At 45.1% G+C, this 22794-nt stretch overlaps 1 protein-coding gene across 6 annotated transcripts in view; it reads right to left on the reverse strand.

The window, feature by feature from the left end:
* RNF157 (ring finger protein 157) overlaps window positions 1-22794 on the reverse strand; it is a 71692-nt gene that overhangs the window by 13867 nt on the left and 35031 nt on the right. For 4 of the 6 annotated variants that reach the window (XM_019800357.2, XM_019800355.2, XM_034641647.1 and 1 more), the window contains exons 3-12: window positions 21339-21368; window positions 10056-10144; window positions 7192-7338; window positions 6626-6743; window positions 5939-6005; window positions 5630-5673; window positions 5214-5261; window positions 3188-3259; window positions 2523-2682; window positions 2264-2376 (exon numbers count right to left, since the gene is read on the reverse strand). In XM_019800357.2, coding sequence (XP_019655916.1) covers window positions 2264-2376; window positions 2523-2682; window positions 3188-3259; window positions 5214-5261; window positions 5630-5673; window positions 5939-6005; window positions 6626-6743; window positions 7192-7338; window positions 10056-10144; window positions 21339-21368 — 888 coding nt within the window. Of the gene's footprint in view, window positions 1-2263; window positions 2377-2522; window positions 2683-3187; window positions 3260-5213; window positions 5262-5629; window positions 5674-5938; window positions 6006-6625; window positions 6744-7191; window positions 7339-10055; window positions 10145-21309; window positions 21369-22794 lie in introns of those variants that run through there. The other 2 variants (XM_019800358.2, XM_011225787.3) reach the window with 2 other exon arrangements.

Raw genomic sequence — 22794 nt, forward strand, 5'->3', positions numbered from 1 at the left:
AATTTGGAAAACACATAAAGGTAAAAAAAAAGGTGGTGGGGGGGGGACGAATCAGTAATCAAATCGCCCAAAGTAAAACTTTTATTACCATTCTGGTATATTTTCTTCCAATTCTTTTTCTCTGTATGGTTTACAGAGTTACACTCTGTAAATAATTTTATATCCTGCTTATGTCAGCAAACATAAATATTTCCCTTCATATACATCCCCTTTTCATAGAGTCCACGTTTCCTACCCCTTCTACTCATGCTGGGAATTGAGCTGTGTCCAACATTTCCTACTATAAACCACATTTTGAGGAACATCCCTGTGCACAAATCTTTATTTTTTGAAGATTCAGTTGGTTTTATTAAGCGATTTCTGAATCAGGCAGGATCCATCTAGCAATTAGAGAGATGTTCCCACAGACCTCCTTTTTTTTTTTCCAGATTGTTTTCTTGGTATTAAATTCTGAATCTTAGACTACCAGATAGAAATGTTTTTAAGGCTCTTGATGCATGCAGCTATTCTGTTTTGTTTCTTCGATGATCCTTCCAGTCGCACTCCTATAAGCGGTACAGAGAGCCTACTTTAACTGCTTCTCTGCCAGCATGGAGTCTTTCTCCTTTTTTAAAGATTTAATTAATTTATTTAAATGGTTTTCTTTTTTCTTTCTTCCTTTTTTTAAAGATTTTACTTATTTATTTGACAGAGAGAGTGAGAGAGAGAGAGAGCACAAGCAGGGGGAGCAGCAGGCAGGGGGAGAGAGAGAAGCAGACTCCCCGCTGAGCAGGGAGTCTCACGTGGGGCTCGATCCCAGGACCCTGGGATCATGACCTGACCTGAAGGCAGATGCTTAACTGACTGAGCCACCCAGGCGCCCCTTATTTATTTATTTATTTATTTATTTATTTATTTATTTATTTAAGAGTGCACACAAGTGCATGTGGGGTGCAAGCGAGCAGGGGGAGGAGCAGAGGGGGAAGGAGGAGAGAGAATCTGAAGCAGACTCTTTCCTCACTCAGCGCTGAGTTCAATGCGGGGCTCAGTCTCAGGACTGCAAGATCTTGACCTGAAACAAATGCTTAACCCCACTTGACTGACTGTGCCCCCCAGGTGCCCCCCATGGAGTCTCTTTTAAAAAGCGTTTGAATCTGAAAGGTAAAAAATGGTATCTCATTTTAATTTGAATATTGTGGATATTTAATGTGGTTAACTTAAAAAAAAAGATGTTTAAACAGCTAAGCATCCTCTTCTGAGAATTTTATTTTTTTTACTTTAATTTTAATTTTTTTCCTCTTCTGAGAATTTTAAAAAATATCCTTTGTCCGTTTATTTTGTTTGATTTATAGGAGCCATGGCAAAGATATTAGGCTTCTCTCTGATATAAACGTTGTGAAGGCATTAAATGATTCATTGTCTGATTTTTAATTTTAATCCTTTACACATCTTCTACACATCTGAGCTTTTAAGTTTTTTATGTGGTAAAATCTACACTTTTTTTTGTCCTGTAGCGTTCCTCTGCTTTTAAGCTTAGAGAGTCCTCTCCCATTCAAAGTCAACTAAAGAATCACCTAGAATGTATTCTCCGTCTTTAACGTTTGGTTTGCTTTGCTTTAATATAGTTAACTAGTTACTCCGTCTGGAATTTATTTGTTAATCTGGTAAGGACTGAAGTGCTAAGCTGATTTTTCCTCCCTAAATAGCTAACTAATTACCCTAATACCACGTACTGGAGGGTGGCTCTCCTCCACCCGTGTGTGAATGTGGAGACAGCGTCCGCTAGGACCGCACAGCTTTGAGGCTGCGCTCGTGCAACAGCTACCTGCACCGTGACACGGAAGTGAAGTATGTCGTCCACTTGGCTCCCAGGTGCTGGAGCCACAAAACGGGATAAAGAAAAACAGTCACCTCCTTCGAGGCCCCAGATAAACCTAGTAAATTGTATTCAAATGCAAAACAATCATGCCCTTGTTCCTGCTTAGGGGGAGCTCCCGACTGCAGTGAGGCTGCAAGCGGACTGCTTCAGGCACGGTAAATATTAACTGGACGCTGAGTTCCCAGGGAGGAAAAGGGGGATTTAACGATCAGTATCCAATTTTCCGTTGTAATACTGGTTGGTTTTAACACAACGTGACCTCAGCCAGCGTACTAAATACTGCAGCGTGCCAAGGTTTAATTACTTGCTGCAAAGTCAGGTAAAGAAGGATGAAAGGTGCAAAGAGCCAGCAAGGAGACCAGAACGCTCGCTTCCCGGGTGGTCCTGGTGCCCAGCCCCACTCACCGAATGCTCTTCTGAGTCAGACGTCTGGGATGAGATGATGGGGTTAAAGCTGGTGGGGGACAAGGGGCCCAATTTTTTCCTCATGGCCCGGATCTGAAGCAGCGCCCGGAAGGCTAGAAGGAAACAGGCCGTCGTCAGCCACCCTGATGCAGGAGCCAGGATGAACAGGAGCCCGGACAGAAACCCCAGTGCCCCCTCCCAGCAGCGGTCAGTTTGCAGAGCCTGCTGTCCGGTCTCGGCTTATGGCTCTGGGACTCACGCAGTCGGCAGATGGGGCAGTTGTTGGCCTGGTAGCGAAGGGTGTCGGCACACGTGTTACACAGGCAAAGGTGGCGACAGGGCAGAATCAAGGTGTCCCGGACATCTGAGAGACACACCACACACTCAGCACTGTTATCGCTTACTTCGTCCTCAGCCACCTGTCCCGGGAGACAGAAATGTAGCCAGTGACACAAAGACCTTCGTGTCCTCTGTTTTCTTTAAAAGCAGCTTGCCTGAAGAGCTGAGACGAGTAAGAACAAAATTACATTTACTCTGGACTTTATAGTTCAGCAAGTGCGTTCGCATACCGGGTTTCACTTATTTTGGGAGCTGTTTCTCTCTAGCCATTCTAGGGGCTCAGACTGTCGGGTTGGAGAGGTTAGGAGACCACACAGGGAAGGGCGGGGGCCATGTGGGACACTGCGGGGTAGCCAGGTCACTGAGTGGCCAGAGCTCTGCAGAGGAACTCATCCAAACCTGCCGATGCTTTTCATTTCCAAAGTGATATAAGCATAAGCGTCTGGAATGAGGAAGCAAACACCCTCCTCGGACCAGACTGATTTCAGAGTTCGGCACGCTACATACCTATATCCTAGCTTTATCAGAGCATTTCTCCCTTTGCCTCCTGGGAAAAGTACATTCAGAGCTTTGCATAGAACTTGCCTTAGAATCTTGTGTGTTGTACTTGTTTTCAATTCCATAGATCTCCTGAAGGAGGTAGCTGACCCCATCTACCTGAAGAGCAAACAGCAAAGTTCAACGGCAGGCTGACTCGACGGAGACAAGTGGGAACTCACCCCTCAACCTTCTCTGGTAACCAAGGACTACTGATTCACAATGAAAAAAATCAAAGGCCTAGACAAGCAAAGGATGCTTTTATTTACTTATGTTTTTCTCTTTGCCAGGGAAAAGAAAATCAAATGTTTGATTCATCCACCATTATGCCCAACAGGGACCATGAAAGTTCACAAATGCGACACTAACGCGTGTGCCACAGCTCCCTGCTGCAGACAGTCAGGAAAGCAGAGTTAAGCAAAGCACAGACTAGCAAAAGGGCGGAAGGATATGCATCGAAATAAAAGCTTTAGCTAGTAATAGAAGTGATATGTAGGCATCATAAAAATAAAGGAATGCAGAGGTGCCTGGGTGGCACCCAGGATTTTATCTTTCTAAAGATTGATTTATTTAATTAGAGACAGAGAGCGTACAAGCAGGGAGAGGGAGAGGGAGACTCTCCACCAGACTCCCTGTTGAGCATGGAGCCCAACGTGGGGTTCAGTCCCATGACCCTGAGATCATGACCTGAGCTGAAATCCAGAGTCGGATCCTTAACCCACTGAGCCACCCTGGCACCCCATAAATAAATAAATCTTAGAAAAAATAATAAAGGAATGGAACAGAGAAAGAAAGAGAGGAGAAACAGGCAAGGGAAGGAGCAGAAAGGAAAACATGAGAAGAGAGACAGAGAGACAGTAGGATCTTGAAGGGGAGGCCGATTGAGGCCCTACCCCTGCGTGAGCCACCTGCCACCCACACGGCCAATGAGCCTCTGGGCCCTATTCCTAAAACCTCAGCTTCCATGCCCACTTCCCCTAGCCTGAGCCATGCCAGTGCCAAAGCAGGCCCTTCCCTGGCTTCTCTATGTGAGCCCACTCCTCCCTCTGCTTCACCTCTGCCCCACTGATCCCCTCCCCTAAGACCTAGCCAGTCACTGACTTCATATCCCACTCTCCAGTTTGACACAGTCTGTTGCTAATGTCAAGCTACCAATAGGAAAATAGATAAACCATTTACCTTGAGCTACCCTAGCCTTTCCATCCTCCCTAGATGTCCTGGAGAATGAGGCCTTCCCATGAGACAACTCACCAAGGCCTGGCCTTCCCAGGCAGTACCTTGGGCTCAGGATCTGTTTTCTTCTCTGCCTTTTAAAACTTGTTTCAACCTACTGATTGATTAAATTGGAAAGGATATTATCAACAAATTTATACTCAGGTGTTACTGACTGCTATTGACCTCATGAAGAGGGGAGAACGCTTAACCCCCAACAACGAATAGTGCAGAATTTCAGACATCTATCACCCATCTGCAGGGGGGCCTGCCAATGCCCCTGGAACCACTCTCCCCTCCTCACTCTCTCTGACTCTGCTGCCACTCTGGCAAAAGTGGAAAAAAATGTGCTGGCACCCGGCGGGGGTTAGGAGCAGATGTATGTGTAACTTGCTGGTCATTCTGGAAGGGGCAGATGGCCAGTAAACTTGGGATTTTAGAAAAGCAGTGGTGGGATGAATTAAGCCAAGGGCCCTAATTGGCTCTGAATTGGACCCCAACACTTCATCCTTTAGCTTGGAAGGTTTCTCACCCTGGCATTTTGAATAAAAAGAGCTCTCCCTAAACCTAATGTCAAGAGACAAATCTTGTCCTTTCACTTCTCAAGTCCTTTGCTCAGATAATGACCGCCTTAACACCAACAATTCTGGAACAATAAAGACACCCAAGATCAGTATTCCTTTCAGGCCACCCAAGGAGTTTCTAACACAAAAAAGTACTCCCTTTTTTACTTTTCTTTGATTAAAAAAGGGGGGGGGAAGAAAGAAGGGTGCCTAGCAAAAGAGAAAAAAAGAGAAAGAGAGAGAGGTGAAAAGAAAAAAGGGTGGGGGACACCAAGGACCCCTGGCCATCAAATACTTACCACTTGTTTCTGTTTGAGGGGCTTGACGCAGAAAGTCCCATCTGTGTGCTGGAATGAAAGAGGACAGTTATGACCTGGAAGGAGGGCAAGAAGGCACCAGGTGTTCTTGGTTACTGCTCTCAATTATACATGCGTGCGATTACAGACGCCTCACCCCCGCAGGGCCTTCCAAGTATCCAATCTGACCTTTCCATTTTAAGAAAAGGGAACGGAGGCCTCGGGAGCTGCAGGTCATGCAGCAAGCTGGCAGCAGGGCTGGAACTAGACCCCAGGGTAGCCCCCAGTGTGGGGTTCCTTCGGCTCGACCACAGCTTCCAAGCCAGACCCATCCTGCTGCTTCAGGCAGCCGGCAGACAGGGCTGCCCGCGACCCCACACAAAAGCCAGTTAAACACAACAAAGTGAGGCCCTACTCACCTTTTCGAAAGTGCCTAGGAGTACATGGCAATGGCCAAAATACTCTGAAAACAAAAAGGCACATGGATGAGGAAGAAAGCCCAACAACACACTTTGACGCCCATCTACCTTCCCCGACTCTCCGCAACTGGCAAACCAATGCTCTAGGCTGTGAGGCGAAAGGGCGCATTCTGTAACCCAGTGCTGCTCTCGTCCGCCTGAGGAGCGCATGGGACGTAGAGACCGCCTGCCTGATGCCCGTGGAGAGGGCATGCTGTTCGTGCACGAAAAAGAGCAGTGCGCACAGTGAAAGAAGAAAGTGTCCATTACCGTCTCCTTCATCCACCACGGCGTGGACCACTAAAGGGTAAACCTCTCGGTCCAGATCGAAGCCAAGCTAAAGGGAGAGAAAAGGGAACATGTTGAAACGGCACAGTAATCCATCAGGGAGGGAGGTGTCGTCAAGAAGCATTAACTTTGGGCGTCTGTGTGGCTCAGTCGGTTAAGTGTCTGCCTTTGGCTCAGGTCATGATCCCAGGGTCCTTGCTGAGCAGGGAGCCTGCTTCTCCCTCTGCCCCTCCCCCTGCTCTGCTCTCTCTCCCCCTCTCTGTCAAAAAACTAAATAAAATCTTAAAAAAAAAAAGAAGCATTAACTTCATCTCTGCTCTGGTTCATCAACCTCGTGACCACCTAAGTCTGTTCCATGGAAGGCCACTGTTTCTCTCCAAAGCCTCGTGGCTATAAAGCCCTCTAACTTGCAGCTTCTTTTCTTTGAGCGTGGCTTTCTCCAAGTATCCGAGGTGAATGGGCTACTTTGGAACAGAGAAGTTAATGGCATTCGGTGTATCACTAGGGCATGAAGGAGTCACAGGGCCGAAGGACGGCATGGCCTCCAAGCATCTGGGCAGCCTGGGCACCGCTGGCCGCAGTCCTGATGAGGCCCTAGGCCCCTCTGGGTCCACGTGAGGAACCTGCCCTCTGCCCGGCAGCCTGTCGCCTGGTCCAGAGGCAGCTCACCTCCTCCTCCGCCCACTCGGAGGGGTCCACGGTATGGGAGGGCAGGCAGAACTGCTGACACACGCCCCGCTTGTAATGCACCGTCTCCGATTGCAGGCTGTTGTCTTTGGGGATGTAGCTGTCGAGCAAAGAGGGAAGCAAAGCAAAAGTCAGAATCTAGGCCAGACGGAGGGGCCGTTTCCCCTGTCCCACGCCTGGTCTCAACGTCAACAGGTACAGAAAAGAAAAGGAGAGAAAATATTTCCTTAATAAACCGTTTCCTTTGCTCTTGCTTGGTCGCGCTGCTGAACTTATCCATTGAACCCACCCATCCACAGAAAGGTAGCTTAATTGATGTTTAACAGCATCTTGATGAAACGAAAGTTTCCACTGCCACATGCCACTGCACTCGATGGCACAATGTGCAGGGAAAAGCTAAAGAGGTGGGGCTCTGGGGAAGAAAATCCAAATTCCAGAGCCAGATCTCACCTGGCGGTTGCAAAAGGTTTCCTTTCATGGGCGAGTGTGGAAGGCGAGAACCCCGCCCATCTGGGAAGGACACGGCTCACTTGGTCTCTCGTTCTCACCTGGCAATCCCATTCTGGAACTCTTCTGTGGCCTGATAGTAGATGGTGATGGCCACCCGAGCATCAGTGTCAAAGGTGAACTCCACGTTGTAGTGGACTTTAGCTCTGCCGGCCTCTTCTCCAGGGGTCTTCACCTCCTCTGCACACCTGGGAAACCACAAAGACTCAGCATTTTGGGGATGGCAAATCAGTATTTTTAAATTTATCTTTTTTTTTTTTTTAAACTTAACACACTGTGAGCTTCTCTCCACGGCCATAGACTTAGGCCTGCGTCTGCATTCTGAAGGATGGCTCGCGCCCACCAGGGGGCATTTCGGTGGTGTCTTACTTCACAGTGCCGCGGTGAACACTTGGGCGTTGGCCAGACCTTTTTTCTTTAGGTTTTTACTGTCATCGAAGTTACTACCCATAGTTTACGTAGTTTCCACAAGGCTTGTCACAAAAGCAGCAGGCCCCACCCCTTCCCCTTCCTCCTCTTCAGAGACGATCTCTACCTCTCCTAGCTGATCACCTTGTCATTTACCTGCATGTTTCTATAGAATATGCTTGCATGATTCTTGACTTTTCGGTTTCAGGCATCATCCATGGCCTTCCTACCACGGGAGCCAGGATTTCTTTCTCTTTCCTTGCGCTGCCCCATATGAGTACGCCTGCCCCTCGGTGTGTACGTCATGCTTCTGGAAGCTCAGTACCTTCGTGTCTGCATTACTCTGATTATATGAACATGACTCCAGCTTAGCCACAGAGTAATCGTTGATTATTTGCCTTTTCCTGCATCAGTTTTTCCTCAGAGACAGTGTTTCTCCCTTTGGATGAGGGCCTGGGGGCAGAAGGTATGAGGCGAGCAGGCTGGAGGGTTCAACATCCAGTGTACCTAAATTCACTTAACCCCCATTTTTAGTACTGAATTCAACCTTAGCTGTGCCTGGGTCCCCTGAGTCCAGAGTCTCTGTTTTAACTTTTCCATTGAGAATGGTCTGCCAGCCTTCCGCCGGAGTGTGGGGAGGGCAGCTCTGGCTGTGCAGCATAAAGGAGGGGATCTGACGGCCTCTTCAACAGGCTTCCCACCAATCCTCTTCATTTCGCCTTCCACCTCAGTGTCCAGGGGTTACTGCCAATTCCTAAGCCTTTGGGGGTAACAGTTTAACTGGGTGATTCTCAGCTTTTCCTTCTGCTCACTCAGGATTCTGATCTCTCAGGCCTGCTAAGTTATTTAACACTTGCCTTTGTTCTAGTCCTTAAACTGCATTGCTCTTGCTCCTTTCCCATCCCCCAAGGTCTTCTGGATTAATGCTTTAAAAAAAAAATACTCTTATTAGTGAATTCTGACTGGAAGCAAAAGATGTTCAATCCTCCATCTTTACTTGGAAATCTGAATCAAAATCTACCCTATTCTCGTAATCTCGGAAAAACAGAGCAACTCTAGCAGTTATTGAATAGCAGATGTCTTTCCTCCTATCACCTTGTTGAATCCTGAAAAGAGCCGTGAAAGGTAAAGTGTGGGGTCGCTCTCTACGATGGAAAACCTGAAGCTCAGGGACTTATGTGAGCATGGTGCTGGGTGCTTGCGGAGCTGGGAAGTGACTTGGTCTTTGGCTTCCAGGCAGGGTTCTGCCAGCGTCGCCCAGCACTGCACTCTGCCGAGCCCTGGCCCTTGAGCCACAGGCTCGTGTGATGAGAGAGAAACAAAGTGCAGAGAGAGGCCTCAGGAGCCTCGATCCATTCTGCTGCCACAGGCACTGCCCCAGGGAGGGCGAAGGGCCCCAGGGAGGAGAGCGCCCAGCTGCAGGCTGCTTCCCGGCAGAGCACGTCCCTCCGCAGCTGCCCAGTCCCCAGAGCGGACTCCAGGGCTGGGGGAATGGTTGGGGAAGGAGCCAAAACTTCAGGGACAAATGAAACACAAAAATGAAGAGAGAAAGACAACAAGTAAATTAGTGGTTGCTTAGGTCTGGAAGACGGTTTTGGGGGGATATGTGGAGTCACCGCTAGTGAGTTCAGGGTCTCTTTTGGGGGTGATGAAAATGTTCTAAAATTCGATGGTAGTGATGATTGCACCACTCTGAAGATACTAAAAACCACGGGATTTTACACTGTAAACGGATGAACTGTACAGCATGTGAGTTATATCTTAATCAAGCTGTTATATTAAAACAATTATCTGAGAGAAATAAACTTCCTAATGCTAACAGGAGTGACCTGTACAGGCATAAAATGGCCTCGGAGGCATATTCCTTGCCCTTTTAGAAAACTCTGGGACCTGTGATTTGCCCTTGCCAAATCTGTCTTCCCAGGGGACCAGTGGGCACATTAGCAGACTGGCATGCTCTCTGAGCATTAGTGTCAAAATTACACTATCTTAGCGATCGCACAGAGAGGGCAAGTGTGGGTGATAATTAATATTGATGATGATGATGAACCAACCAGCCGAGGGCACTACGAGCTCCTTGGAGGAGGGACACATGAGATGAAGACTAAATTTTAGCAATAAAATAAGGATTTTATATTCCAACTTCAAATATCCCATTTTTCCCTAGGCTTGCTGAAGCATCTGCAAAATTCACTTTTCCCTCAATAATTCTTCTTTTTTTTTTTAAAAAAAATCATAAAACAAGGATAATAAGGACTGCTCCCAGGAAAGGGAAAAGTCCTTCACAAACACAGATGCCAAGTTCTGAACAATCTAGATACAGGAAGACCTAATCTCCGTGGACGGGGACTGCCCGGTCAGTGCCAGGGCGGTTCACATCCCCGAGCCCCAGGGGATCAGTCTCCAGGTCTGGCAGGAACTGCTTCCCAAGCCTCTGGGGGGAGTGGGCTGCGCTGCACCGCAAACGGGCCTGAGCCCCACCCCAGGGGGAACTTACTTTACGAGTCTTAGTGTGTCCTTCCGGATGTTGACCAGGCTTCTTAGAGTCTTCACAGGCTCTTGGGGAGGTGGGGCAGCATAAGGAAACTGTGTCAGAAACAGAAACAAAGTGGGAGAAGGCAGTGTGTTTAGACAGACCTGTAACTGCCCCCCACTGGCACAAAGCTTCAAGGCTGACAAAGAACAGCCTTTCGAGGTGAGATGGGAGGGCGCCACTCTCCTAACTCGGTGAGGACACGGAGACCCGACATGTTAAGTGAACTTGCTCAAGGTCACAGCCAGTGGGAAGAACGGGGATTCGATTTGGCGTCAAAAGGTCTAGATTTATCTGCTTTTTCCATTGTAGGCAGCTTATTTGAGTCAGCATTCAAAATGTGGATAACTAATAAAAACTCCTACTGAAGTTCCAAATACCAAAGGACACACTGTGGCCGAGTTAATCACAAAAGGCTTTTCCATCTGACCTGAGACAACAGGGAGCCAGACCTGCAAGGTTTTTCCTTCAGTGAAGCCACATGGTGTCTTCGGAATTTAGGAACTGCAAATAAAAGAGCATCTCATCCTGTGTGCAGAGCTGGGGCTGCAAGCAGTGAGGAGCACACCTTCCCCGCAGCTGGTTATATAAAGCAGAGCTCTTGAAAATGTGAGCCAGGGGCTATTTCGGGGTCATCAAAGGTTTCTGGTTGTCTGTCATTTACCTTATGCTTTCACTCGTTCCCCATTGAGATGTGGCACTCTGCATGATGCTAATGAGATAAGGAAGGGGACACGGTAGAAAATTTAAGTGGGGTTTGCTTTCAGACAATTAAGAATGATTGTAAATGCTGCCAGTATTGTTCTAGTGTTTTCTGGACAATAAACATTTTTTACACATAATTCACAGAAAACCCACCACCAGTCTCTGCAGCTTGCTTGGCAAAACTGTGGTACTCCTAGGTCTAGAACTGTCTGTCTCCAGGGCGCCTGGGTGGCTCAGCCGTTGAGCGTCTGCCTTCGGCTCAGGTCATGATCCTAAGGTCCTGGGATCGAGCCCCACATCGGGCTCCCTGCTCAGCGGGAAGCCTGCTTCTCCCTCTCCCACTCTCCCTGCTTGTGTTCCCTCTCTCGCTGTCTCTCTCTGTCAAATAAATAAATAAAATCTTAAAAAAAAAAAAAAAAGGATTGTCTACCTCCTAGTGCTGGGATCAGAAAATAGGACACCCACATGATCCTCTAATTGTACCTTCACAGATTTTTGCTGAATGTGGTTCTTTTTCTTGGGAAACATAACTTAACCTACGGTACATCTGATTTTATGTATTCAGTATGATTGGTGATCATTCACTTGTACGAATGTGACCCTGAAGTAAATACATTCAGTCTACTTTATGTGCATTCAGAGTACCCACTTCGTGGGTGTTCTATAGAAACACTGAACTTGTTCATTGATATATGAAACATACATTCTTTTAAAATGTAGGACTATTGGTTTTTCTAATTACAAAGCAATACATGTTCAAGCAGAAAATCTGAAAAACACACAAAAAAATACAGAATCGGCTACAATTTCACCTCTTGGCAATACCAAAGTTAACACTGCAGGATGAGTCTCTCCAGATAGGCATCCATCCCCATCCATCCGTCTACTCACCTACCCTTCCCTGTGTCGAGGCCCGGTTTCAAACTGTGCCCACTATTTTATTCTCTTTTTCACTTAGAAAGATGTGGTAAATGTTTCAAAAGTCTATAATCAGACAACATGAGTACTACACACATTGGAGAAAGGGACATATTTTATTTAATCAATTCCATAACATTCAACGTTTTCCATTGATTTCACTCTTTTTTCTTCTTCTTCTTTTTTTTTTTTTTTTTGCGATACAAATGTTGTGGTGAGTGCCTTGTTCCTACATTTCTACATGCTTGTTTGATTACTTCCTTAGGACAAATTCCTAGAAGTGGAATTACTGGATCAAAGAGTAAGCATATTTTTAAGACTTTAAAAAATATTTTGCCAAACTGTTCTCCAGAAAGCTGATTCCAATTTTGCTCTCCCACTGGCAGCATATGAGGAGGCTTTTCTATAGGAAAGCGCGGTTCTAGTTCAGATCCTCTCTGTGGCCCGTTTCCCCACCCCCTATTTCCCTAGGCTGTCACACTAAAGGAATTTAAAACAATTTTAAAATAAGCTTAAGCAAAAAGTAATTAGGCAAGAAAATCCGACACAAATGCTAGTCTATTCTAAAGCCAAAATAAATGACTTTGGGATTAAAATTTTTTTCTGGAGTAGCAAGTTAATCGTATTCATTTGCACAGGTACTTGGGAGTTACCCATAACTCCTACCTGAGTGAAAAAAAAAAGGCAATTCTTCTTTCATTCTTCACCCATTTCTCCCCCAGAAAAGAAAAACAAAAAGAAAGGGAAAAAGAAAGACGAGTGGTCTTCGTCTTCCACTTAGAATAATCCCGGAGCTTCAATTCTCTGTCAGAAAGGTACTGACCTTGAAGGTTTGGTCCACTAGTCCCTGAGCAGACCAAACCTTATTCTTTGTCCACTAGTCTTTACCTAAAGCCTGTCTTCATTCTGAAAAGTGAAACAGAATTCCAGAAACTGCTGTTAGGTATCCTTCATGAAGCTGTTCAGTTTCTGTACTCCGGAATGGTGTCTGAGAAATGGGAAGGCGTTCCCATCAGGCCATCTTGACCTTGAGGCAAGAAGTCAGGATCGGCCTACAGAAGGCCTGGCAGTCTTCCTCCATCTGTGGGCCTGGTGGCATGTTTTGTACAAGATCAAAAAGGCCATTTCTTCCCCTTGACTGGCCTACTTGTGCCAAGATATATGTATCTGAGAGAAACAACTCTGTTTGGTCCTTCCTTGTCACCATTCACTCCCCAACTCAGTGGAAGCTTACTGAGTATCCACTATGTGCCAGGATCTGGCTGGGTTCTTTAGATACATAGTTTTTCATTTTACTTTATTTAATTGTGGTAAAATACCATAATATGAAAATGTTCACCTTCACCATTTAAAGCACACAGTTTAGTGATCTAAAGTATATTCACATGTTATGCTACCAACACCACCAACCCCTCCAGTTTAAATACATTCTTATTTGGCGCACCTTGGTGGCTCAGTCCGTAAAGCGTTTGCCTTCAGCTCAGGTCATGATCCCCGGGTCTTGGGATCGAGCTCTGAGTCGGGCTCCCTACTCAGCAGGAAGCCTGCTTCTCCCTCTCCTTCTGCTTGTGCGCTCTCTCTCTCTCCCTCAAATACTTAAATAAATAAAATTTTTTAAAAAATAAAAATAAATTTAAAAAATACATTCTTATTTAATATGCTCAACACTAAGAGACATGTCTGCCATGCACACCAGATTGTCAGGTTCTCGAGGAACTCAAGAATATGTTGGTTGATTAGATAAATGAAGAACATCAATATTAACACCCTCATTTTGCAGATACAGAAATTGAATTCAAAAGATTTATGTAATTACTGAAGATACAGGGCTAATGAGTAGCATCAGGATTTGAACCCAGTACCAGGAACTGACTCCAAAGCCACATTCTTTCCATTGCAGCTACCTGAGCTAGTGCAGGGCACGTGGCTCCGATCCGAGTGTCCTCTAGGAACCTGAGCAGAGTGTAGAGAGTCTGACACTTAAACATTCACTGCAAAGACACCAAATCCTGTTCAGGTTCTGGAAGCTAGTCGAAACTCTGGATTACATTCTTATGCTTAGCCAGCAGTACATACAAAAGCACACCTAATGCCACACTCCTTTTAAACTTTAACAAGAGTATCTAAGGTCTTAGAGAAAAGCTTTCTTGGAGCACAGCATGACAAAATCCTCTCGTTTGTAAGATCTAAGAGCACCTGCAGAAGACACGAAGGTACATCCAGGGTACGGCGGCGCCAGAGAACACTGCCAGCAGAAGCGGCCACTGCTCACCTCCTGCCCGAGCTGCTCAAAAGCGTGGTGCTGATAGATATTTCTAGAACACAGTGGTTTCTCCTCAAAACTATTTTTAAAGAACAAAGATGTGTACCCCTCCATTCAACACTCTCACTTCGCCCTGAGTCCCGTGCTGGGCCTGGGATTCGGTGAGGGACCAGGCACCCCTCTCTTGGTTCTGTCTGTAGGGGGCCCAGAGCTGTGACAACATGCATCTGGTCCAGCACCCTCCCAGGACTGGCCTGCTGTGTCTCTGCTGAAATTAGCCCAAATCTCAGAATCATTTAAATCCCGAGAACCTCAAGTCCAGGACAGGAGTATAGTACAGGCTCAGCCAAAGGAACTCTTTCAATGGACCCCAGGGGGCTGCCCATCCAGTTCTGTGTGAACACTGAGCAAGTGAGTTCCTCTTCGGCCTTTTATCCTAGTGTTCATCAGTTTCCTGCTACGCTTGCCTGACACTGGACAAGTGCCACCTAGTGACCAAATGAGGAACTGCCAGTTTAGACTGAACGGAAGACATGTGCGGCTGAATGCATCTTTGTGTGTGTGTGTGTATACGGATATCAAACATATATCCTAGATTTTTAAAAAAGATTTTATTTATTTATTTGACACACAGAGAGAGAGCACAAGTAGGGGAAGCAGCAGACAGAGGGAGAGGAAGAAGCAGGCTCCCCTCTGAGCAGACAGCCTGACACGGGGCTCGAGCCCAAGACCCTGGGATCATGACCTGAGCCGAAGGCAGATCCTTCACTGACTGAGCCACCCAGGCGCCCCGTCCTAGATTTTTTTAAACCATTCTAATTTCAAATAGTTTGTTAAATTACCCCAACAGATGAACTCAGATCTTGTAGAAAATAAGGTCACAGTGCCTATGAGGTGATAAGATATCTTATTTTAGTTGTAAACTATTGGGCAATTCTCAGTAGTCTATAAAAAGGACTACAGTCATTCAGAAGAATAATTAATTAACTTCACTAAAAAGGTTGTTTTTTTTAAAATACATAATTTGCTAACATTTGCTATTAACTTCGGGCCTGGTCATATGCATACAGCAGCCCAGATGTGGCTGCTGGGGGCTCCGTCGGTTGGCTACTCTGTCCCTTGACAATGCCTCCGTAATTTTGTGAGCACTTCCTTACTTGCTAGCACCACAAGTTACTCCAGGTTAATCTTATGTTTTTCTCCGAACCCTGGAATTGATCATGTCTCCAAAGAGCCCTGATTTTTCTAGAAAAGTCTACTTCATACCATTATGTACTCACTAATCTTTCGCTAATGAACACTTGATCTGTTTCTAGTTTTTGCTATTACAAACAATGATGCCATGAACATTCCTTGAAAGGAACCTTAATAGGAAAAAAGGCTGAAAAATAGGGGAAAAAGAAGGGTGGGGGAGAAAAACAAATTAAAATGCACTAATTCAGTTTTTATTTAGCAAAGAAAATGCTTCAAATGCCAAAACCCTGCTTCCAAAGAGAAAGGATATTATCTTAGACAATCTATAATGAAAATAGAAAAGTACTCAATTTATATATTAGCAGATATGTAATATTTGTGCCAAAGAGTCAAATAATAGTTACTATGGAAACCAACATCTGGGGTCATATGAATAACTCATTTACAGCACTACATGAACGCTTTCTTTTACAGATTTTAGGGCTCATATTTAAATTTCAGTTCCTTTTTATTTGATGTCTGCTTATTTTCTCAGCTTTCTCTACTTCCCCTCTTCTCAGATGTGTTGTGTGTCCAAGACTTACCAGTGGGTATTTTTAGACTGGTGATGCTTTAGAACATTTTCTTAAATCAGTGTCAGGGGAGAACAGTTTAGTCTTGGCTTGAACGCTGTGAAATGAATACAAATTTGCCTATTTAACCAGCTGCAGCCCCGAGACAGACTGTATTGTGCGTGCTGTAGACCAGAACGTCAAATGGGCTATATTTACAGCAGTAAAACCCCTTTTCACTAATTTCCCATCCAATCCTCGTGGGGAGTCAATCACTGGTGTAGAAAGACTGGTGATCACAAAGCTGACAACATGCGATACTCTTCTCACTTGTATCGAAGATGTGAGGGAGACACTGAGAGGGTGTCACAAGGTGACCTTAACACAAAGATGCTCGGTATCCAGGTTTGGTTACCAAAGGAATCAATCCAAGAAGGCATTCTATTTATAGTCTGCTAACTCCTCTGCAAGGCCCCCTGGCAGGAAGCACACAGGACCAATGTCATGGCTATGTGACATCATATCTAATGCTGACCTTTTCCAAAATATTTAAACGCTAGGATGAGATTATGCCCAAGTAACCAATTCTCTCCAATCACCCTAACAGGTGATAAGAAAAGCATGAAAAATCCACTGCGGAGTAAAGCATCCACCATAAAATCACACAGATCTGGGTCAATGACCACAGCTATGTACCTCTTTGGTGACAAGTGAAACCTACCCGACTTTCAGTTCCCCACTGATAGAAAGCTCTCACCAAGACACCGCACCCCCAACAGGACCCAGATAAAGCACAACCCACTCATACTGTGCTTCTAAAATAAAAGTACCTTCCTGAAGATGAGCTGTTTTTAGATATACAGGCTTTTTTGCCTAACACCAGATCATTTTAAGGGGGATTAAATGGGAAAAAAGAAGTGCTTTTATTGAAGCACACACAGTCATCTTTTCCCTCCAGCAAGTTGGTAAATAATGACTAATGGTCAGAGAAACTACTCCTTTCAGACAAGCTCTCCGTTCTAGACGCCTGACTTCCGGATTTCATCTGGTTGGAAGGCTTGTAACCCAGCTCACAAATACAAGCCCACTTTTAAGCAAGAGATTTTGAGATGCCTGACGCGGTACGTAAAGAGCGTGCCCAGAGAGATGGGCACTGGTATTAGTCGGAATAGGTATTTTAAAATACACCACACATATTTTTTTCTTTTTCCAAGGAAGTGTATGAATGTTCTAATGCCACCAATTGTTAGTTTTCCAGTCATTTTTCAACAGGCCAATTACTAAGTCGGGCAAGAGGAACAAAGTCTTCTTCGTTCCATATTTCAAAAACAGAAAACGGTTAAGCTGGTCTTCAAGTTGAAAAACCCCAAGCTGTCTTTCTGTGCTCCCGCTGAAACATACTGACTCTAACACGACATAAATAAGGTCCAAGATTAATGACAAGAGTTGTCAAGTCTCCTCTCATATTCCTGCAAAGAAAATACGCTCTGGCTTGAGAAAAAGAGTAACAGTATGAAGTACAGAATTGGTTAAGTTTACGAGCCAATCAATGACAGGATTCTCAGCCCTGGTCAGGTCTGGTGACTTTGGCTAAGCTATCTATTTGTAGATACAACCCTAGGAAGTAAGCCATTACTCTGAATCAGTAACCCTATTGAGATTTTATTTTCTTCAGCTAACCATGAGATTTGGAAGTCCCATATAATTAGCTTACAGTAAAAACCTATAGCATATGTCTCGTTTAATTTCTAAATTGTTAATATTACAGTCCGTATTCTGCAGCTAATTTAACAAGGTGACATTTGCTCCACTTTGCCCTGCTAAACTTTCAAAAGTTTTGAGAGCTCTGATTATTCTTTAACAGCAGTGAATACCCAAGGTTATATAACCCGACTGAACTACTTTATTTGGCTCATATGAAAGCCCAAGCTCATTTCAGTGTTGTATATAGTGAAATCTAGCAGCTAGAACCATAACCTTCACGTCCTAAATGGTGAATCTCAGAAACAAAATGCATATATTATAATATACCATGTGCAGAGTCCAACTCCAAAATCGATTTTTGTCACTGGCTTCCCTCTCATCCTGTGTTCCATCCCCATCCCTTCCTTGGCCTCCTACTTGAGACCTCCGCCTCTCTCCACGTCTGTCACCTATCACCTCTCAGCCCATTCTTACAAATCTCCACTCCTTCAGCCACATCCTTTAACACCTCCAATGTTCCTCTTCTCAGCAACTGTGTCTCTATGGCTCTTCCCCTTTTTGCTGATTTCCCGCATGCTTTCAAGACCCTGAGCTTCTGATCACCTTTCAGGGCTTGCAGGGGTGATTCCAGTTCATCACAAATAAATAGTGTCCTGGCATTAACCATAAGCTTTTTGAGACTAAAAATAGCCAAGTTCCAAGTTTAAACATGGTACAAAACAATGATGGTACAATGGATAATAATTCCCCAAGAAGCAATACATGGTCACATCTCCTAACATCGTCACTCTGACTCCTAGGTTTGTAATTCTTGGCCGTTAATACAAAGATTCTTTAAACTCTAGTTACTAATCTGTTAAGAAACCGTAGCTCCCTAAATAGGTGGGAAGTCAAAAGTTCAACAAGGATTTAGTGACTGGCTTCAAACAAATAAATTATGGAAAAGTAAAGATGTATACTGAGTAAACCTGACAGGCACCACCCTGACCAAGTGATCAAGGTCACCATCGGCAGTACTAAGATGAGCTACCGTGTACCTCTGAGGTGATGCAATGGGGGGAGCACTTACCTCCTGGTATTCTTCCCCCACATCCGTAACCCTGGTCTAATCACAAGAAAACACCCAAAAACCTAAACCAAGGGAAGTTCCACAAAGTACCTAACCAGTACATCTCAGAATTGTCAAGATCATGAAAAATAAGGAAAAACCGGGAAACTCCCACAGATTAAAGGAGATGAGGAGATGTGACAAGCAAAGGTGATGTGGTATCCTGGATTAGATTCGGGAACGAAAAAGAGACATGAGTGGAAAAACTAGTGTGGTACTAAGAAAGTCTGTAGTGGTTTTTGGTTTTTTTTTTTTGGTTTGGGTTTTTTGTGAAAAGAAAGCTGAGGAAAGTCTGTAGTCCTGCACCTATGCTAATTTTTAATTTGGATAAATGTACCACGGTTGTGTAAGAGGTTATTCAGCGAGGGAAATGCTAAGACGCAACGGAAAGCAGAGGATCTCAAAGCAGAAGGTGTAGGTCTTGGCTCTGGTACCGCTGGTCGTATAATTTCAGACCAATCATTGTACCTCACTAAGTCCCCACTTCCTTACCAGTAAAATATGCTTACTATTAGCCATCTCATAATTTGTGACATTAAGGGCTGTATTAATCAAGGTCCATTTAGGAAAACAGAAACCACACCGTTATTTTAATAGAGAGAATTTACTATAAGGCACTGGTTAAACAGGCATTAGAGAACTAAAACATGAGAAGGGGACACTGAGCTGACAGAGAGGGACCTCGGGAAGCAGCTCCATCCCCTTTGGGCTGAGGGAACAGAGGGGAGAGATGGGCATTATCAGATCCCATGGGCCCGCTGAACCTGGGACTCAGAACTCCACTTCTTCTTTTTGACTATAGTTGATAGAAAGAAACCGAAGATGACACAGACAAATGGAAAGACAAATACTCCATGCTCATGGATTGGAAGAATTAATATTGTTAGAATGGCCAGATTACCCACAGCAATCTACAGATTTAGTGCAGTCCCTATTGGACTTCTGAGGTGGGCCCTTCACCTCCTCCAGCCCTTCCAGCACCCCCTGTTGGCGGAGACTGACCCAGAGCAGAGGGCGATGGAGGAATGTGACCCCTGGACCCCAGCCCCAGCATCAGGGGAGGTTAGAGGCCAGGAGACAATGGCTTAGCTGTTAACTGTGAAACTACTTCGTAGACCGTCACCTCTGCCCACTGCCGCTTACTCCTATCACTCCTCCTATGAAGTGCTCAGGCCAACCACATGCTCCCCTCTTTTTTGTAAACACATTTTAAGGTATGGGTTAGCTGAGGATATACGCTTGTGGTGTTTCCAGCATTTAAAATTTTAATAAATAGAAAAATGGCCAGGGACTACATTCTCTTCTTATGGCAACCTTTACTGCAAAGCTCATGTATCAGCACTGCCTTGGAAAGATCAAGCACACATCTGATTGGCTTCTGTAATCACCGGTGCTGCTATCTTACCCGATGGGCCTGGCAAGACCACGTAGAGACCACAAGGAGAGTGCTCTTCGGGATGCTATTCTGCACATGCAGCGAACTGCTATTGGACTCAGAAGTCCTTGACTTTAAAGAATTTGTAGAACAGTTTCACTACAAATTAAGGCCACTGTGCATCTCTTTAAAAGCTGAAAAAATTAACCAAATTTTTCTTTGAAATGCAACAGCAATCAGCATAGTTTCCCGTAAGGTGGTATGTCCGATGACAACAGGAAACAGAGTGAGAGTGTGTACGTTTAGCTTCAGTGTGTTTCAAAGAAATTTCGAGGAAATTCCTACAACACAGATGCTTTGGTTTCACTGCTGAATACCACAGCAGATCTTCGTGTGCTGGTTTGTTAAGAAACAGCATTCACCAACAAACCACAAGTTCAAGTGTTTTAGTGGCACTTTCCAAGTCAGCAAAACTTAGGTCATACAGGTCCTTTCTCAGAGCTTCTGTGAAACTGTACAACTCGAGTATCACGTCCTCCCATGTGTGTATACGTCTGATCTTCCTGCAAGACTGTAAGCTTGAGGGAAAAATCCACGTGAGAATTGTCTTCGTATCACCCAGAGTGATTAGGCCAGAGCATGCAGAAGATAGAATTAGGTACGAATACGTGAATAAGATCTTCAGAAGAGCGTAGCATTGCCCATAATGACTCTCAGGATTCTGAGTATTTGCCCCTCGGGCTAAATGGCAGGCTGGCACAAAGATGGTCACAAACTAAGTGGAAAACACACACTCCCAAGTGTTTTTTTATAAAGGCTTTGTGCATCAATATTTATCAAGTTTAACTAGGAGCTAATACCCTCTGGTCCTGCCACTGAACTGCGTGTGGGACCAGAGAACGTAAATGAGACTATTTAATAAAGTGATGGCAACACCAGGAGCTAGAAGACCCAGTTTCGGGCCTCAGTTCTTGCACTTACTGATAAGTGAGACCTTGGGTGAGTAATTTATCGTCTCTGGGCATCAGTCTCCTTCTCTGTAAAATGGGATTTACAGCCCTTGTCTATCTCCTAGGGTGATTAAAATCAAATAAGAAATGTTTCAAAGATCATACAATGCTATGAAAATACTGGTGATCATTAGTGATCATTTGTGATTATCATTAGTGATAATACTATCTTCTTTTTATTTTAAAGATTTTATTTATTTATGAGAGAGAGAGAGTAGGGGGAGGAGCAGAGGGAGAGGGACAAGCAGTTTCAGTGCTGAGCACCGAGCCCAATGTGGGGCTCGATCTCAGGACCCTGAGATCATGACCTGAGCTGAAACTGAATCAGACACTCAACCGACTGAGCCACCCAGGAGCCCCGAAAATACTGTCTTCTTTAAAGAAATCTACCTGTAATACAGTTGTGAATGCAGGCATACCTCAGAGATACCATGGGTTCGGGTCCAGACCTGTGCAAGAAAGCAAGTCAAATGAATGTTTCAGTTTCCCAGTGCCTATAAAAGTTATGTTCACACTATGCTGTAGTCTATTAAGTATGTAATAGCATTCATTATGTGTAAAAGAACGATGTGGAGGGGCGCCTAGGTGGCTCAGTCAGTTAAGCATCTGCCTTTGGCTGAGGTCATGATCTCAGGGTCCTGGGGTCCTGGGATCAAGCCCTGTCTTGGGCTCCACTCAGTGGTGAGTCTGCTTCTCCTTCTCCCTCTGCCCTTCCTCCTGCATGTGCTCTCTTTGTCTCTCTCTCAAATAAATAAATAAATAAAATCTTTAAATCTTTAAAAAATATATTTTATTTCATATTTGGAAGTTTTTATTTATTTATTTAAGAGAAAGAGAGCACGAGACGGGGGAGGGAGAAGCAGACTCCCCGCTGAGCAGGGAGCCCGATGCGGGACTCAATGCTGGGACTCTAGGATCATGACCTGAGTCGAAGGCAGTCACTTAACCAACTGAGCTACCCAGGTGCCCTTAAAAAATATATTTTATTGCTCAAAGATGCTAACCATCATCTGAGTTTTCAGCAAGTCAGTCATCATCACTTATCTCAGATCACCATAACAAATATAACAAAGAAGTTTGAAATATCATAAGAATTACCACAATGCAACACGAGACATGAAATGAACAAATGCTGATGGAACTTGCCCAACACAGGATTGCCACAAGCCTTCAATCTGTAAAACACTCAACATCTGCCAAGCCCAACAAAGTGAAGCGCCATGGAACAGGTACGCCTATACTTAGAAAAATGAACGTATGAATGAAAGGTCAGCAGTTAGATAAATATCTCTATCTATGAATCCCAAAGCACTTGGAGTAAATACCATTAGGATGTATCTCACTTTGTTGTGACCCAGGAGAGTTACTGCAAATCTGCCACATGCTCCATTGGAATTTAACTTCTCGGGAAAGAAGGCTCTTGGGGAGACATAAATTCCTACCATGGTGACTGGAAGGTTCTTTGAGGTTCTCAGCTTATGACTGGAAGGCAATGGGAGATGCTCTGTAAAGTAAACGGGAGGTAAGCAAGCCCCCCTCTGGCTGCTGCGGCCCTGGCGGTCTAACGAACAGGACTTTTGCAGCATGACCCCAAACAATCATGAGCCAATGAAGAAAACCAAGCACAGGTCTGAGACGACCGGCTTCTGACCTGCAGGGAGACATACGCACCCGCTGCTGGGGAGCGGGGATTAACGACTGCGGCTGAGGGCTGCCGATGCAGAAGCCAGGCTGCCCTGTCACCCCTTCCAGCACCCCCTACACCCCCAGCTCTGCACCTCTCTCTGTGGTGCCTGCTCACGAACAGCGGCTCCCTGAGCGATGTGGAGACCAGGCCTCAGAGACAGCACTGGTATGTCTATGAACCACCCTTCC

The sequence above is a fragment of the Ailuropoda melanoleuca genome, chromosome 13 (assembly GCF_002007445.2).
Source record: "Ailuropoda melanoleuca isolate Jingjing chromosome 13, ASM200744v2, whole genome shotgun sequence".
In the NCBI taxonomy this organism is placed as follows: domain Eukaryota; kingdom Metazoa; phylum Chordata; class Mammalia; order Carnivora; family Ursidae; genus Ailuropoda; species Ailuropoda melanoleuca.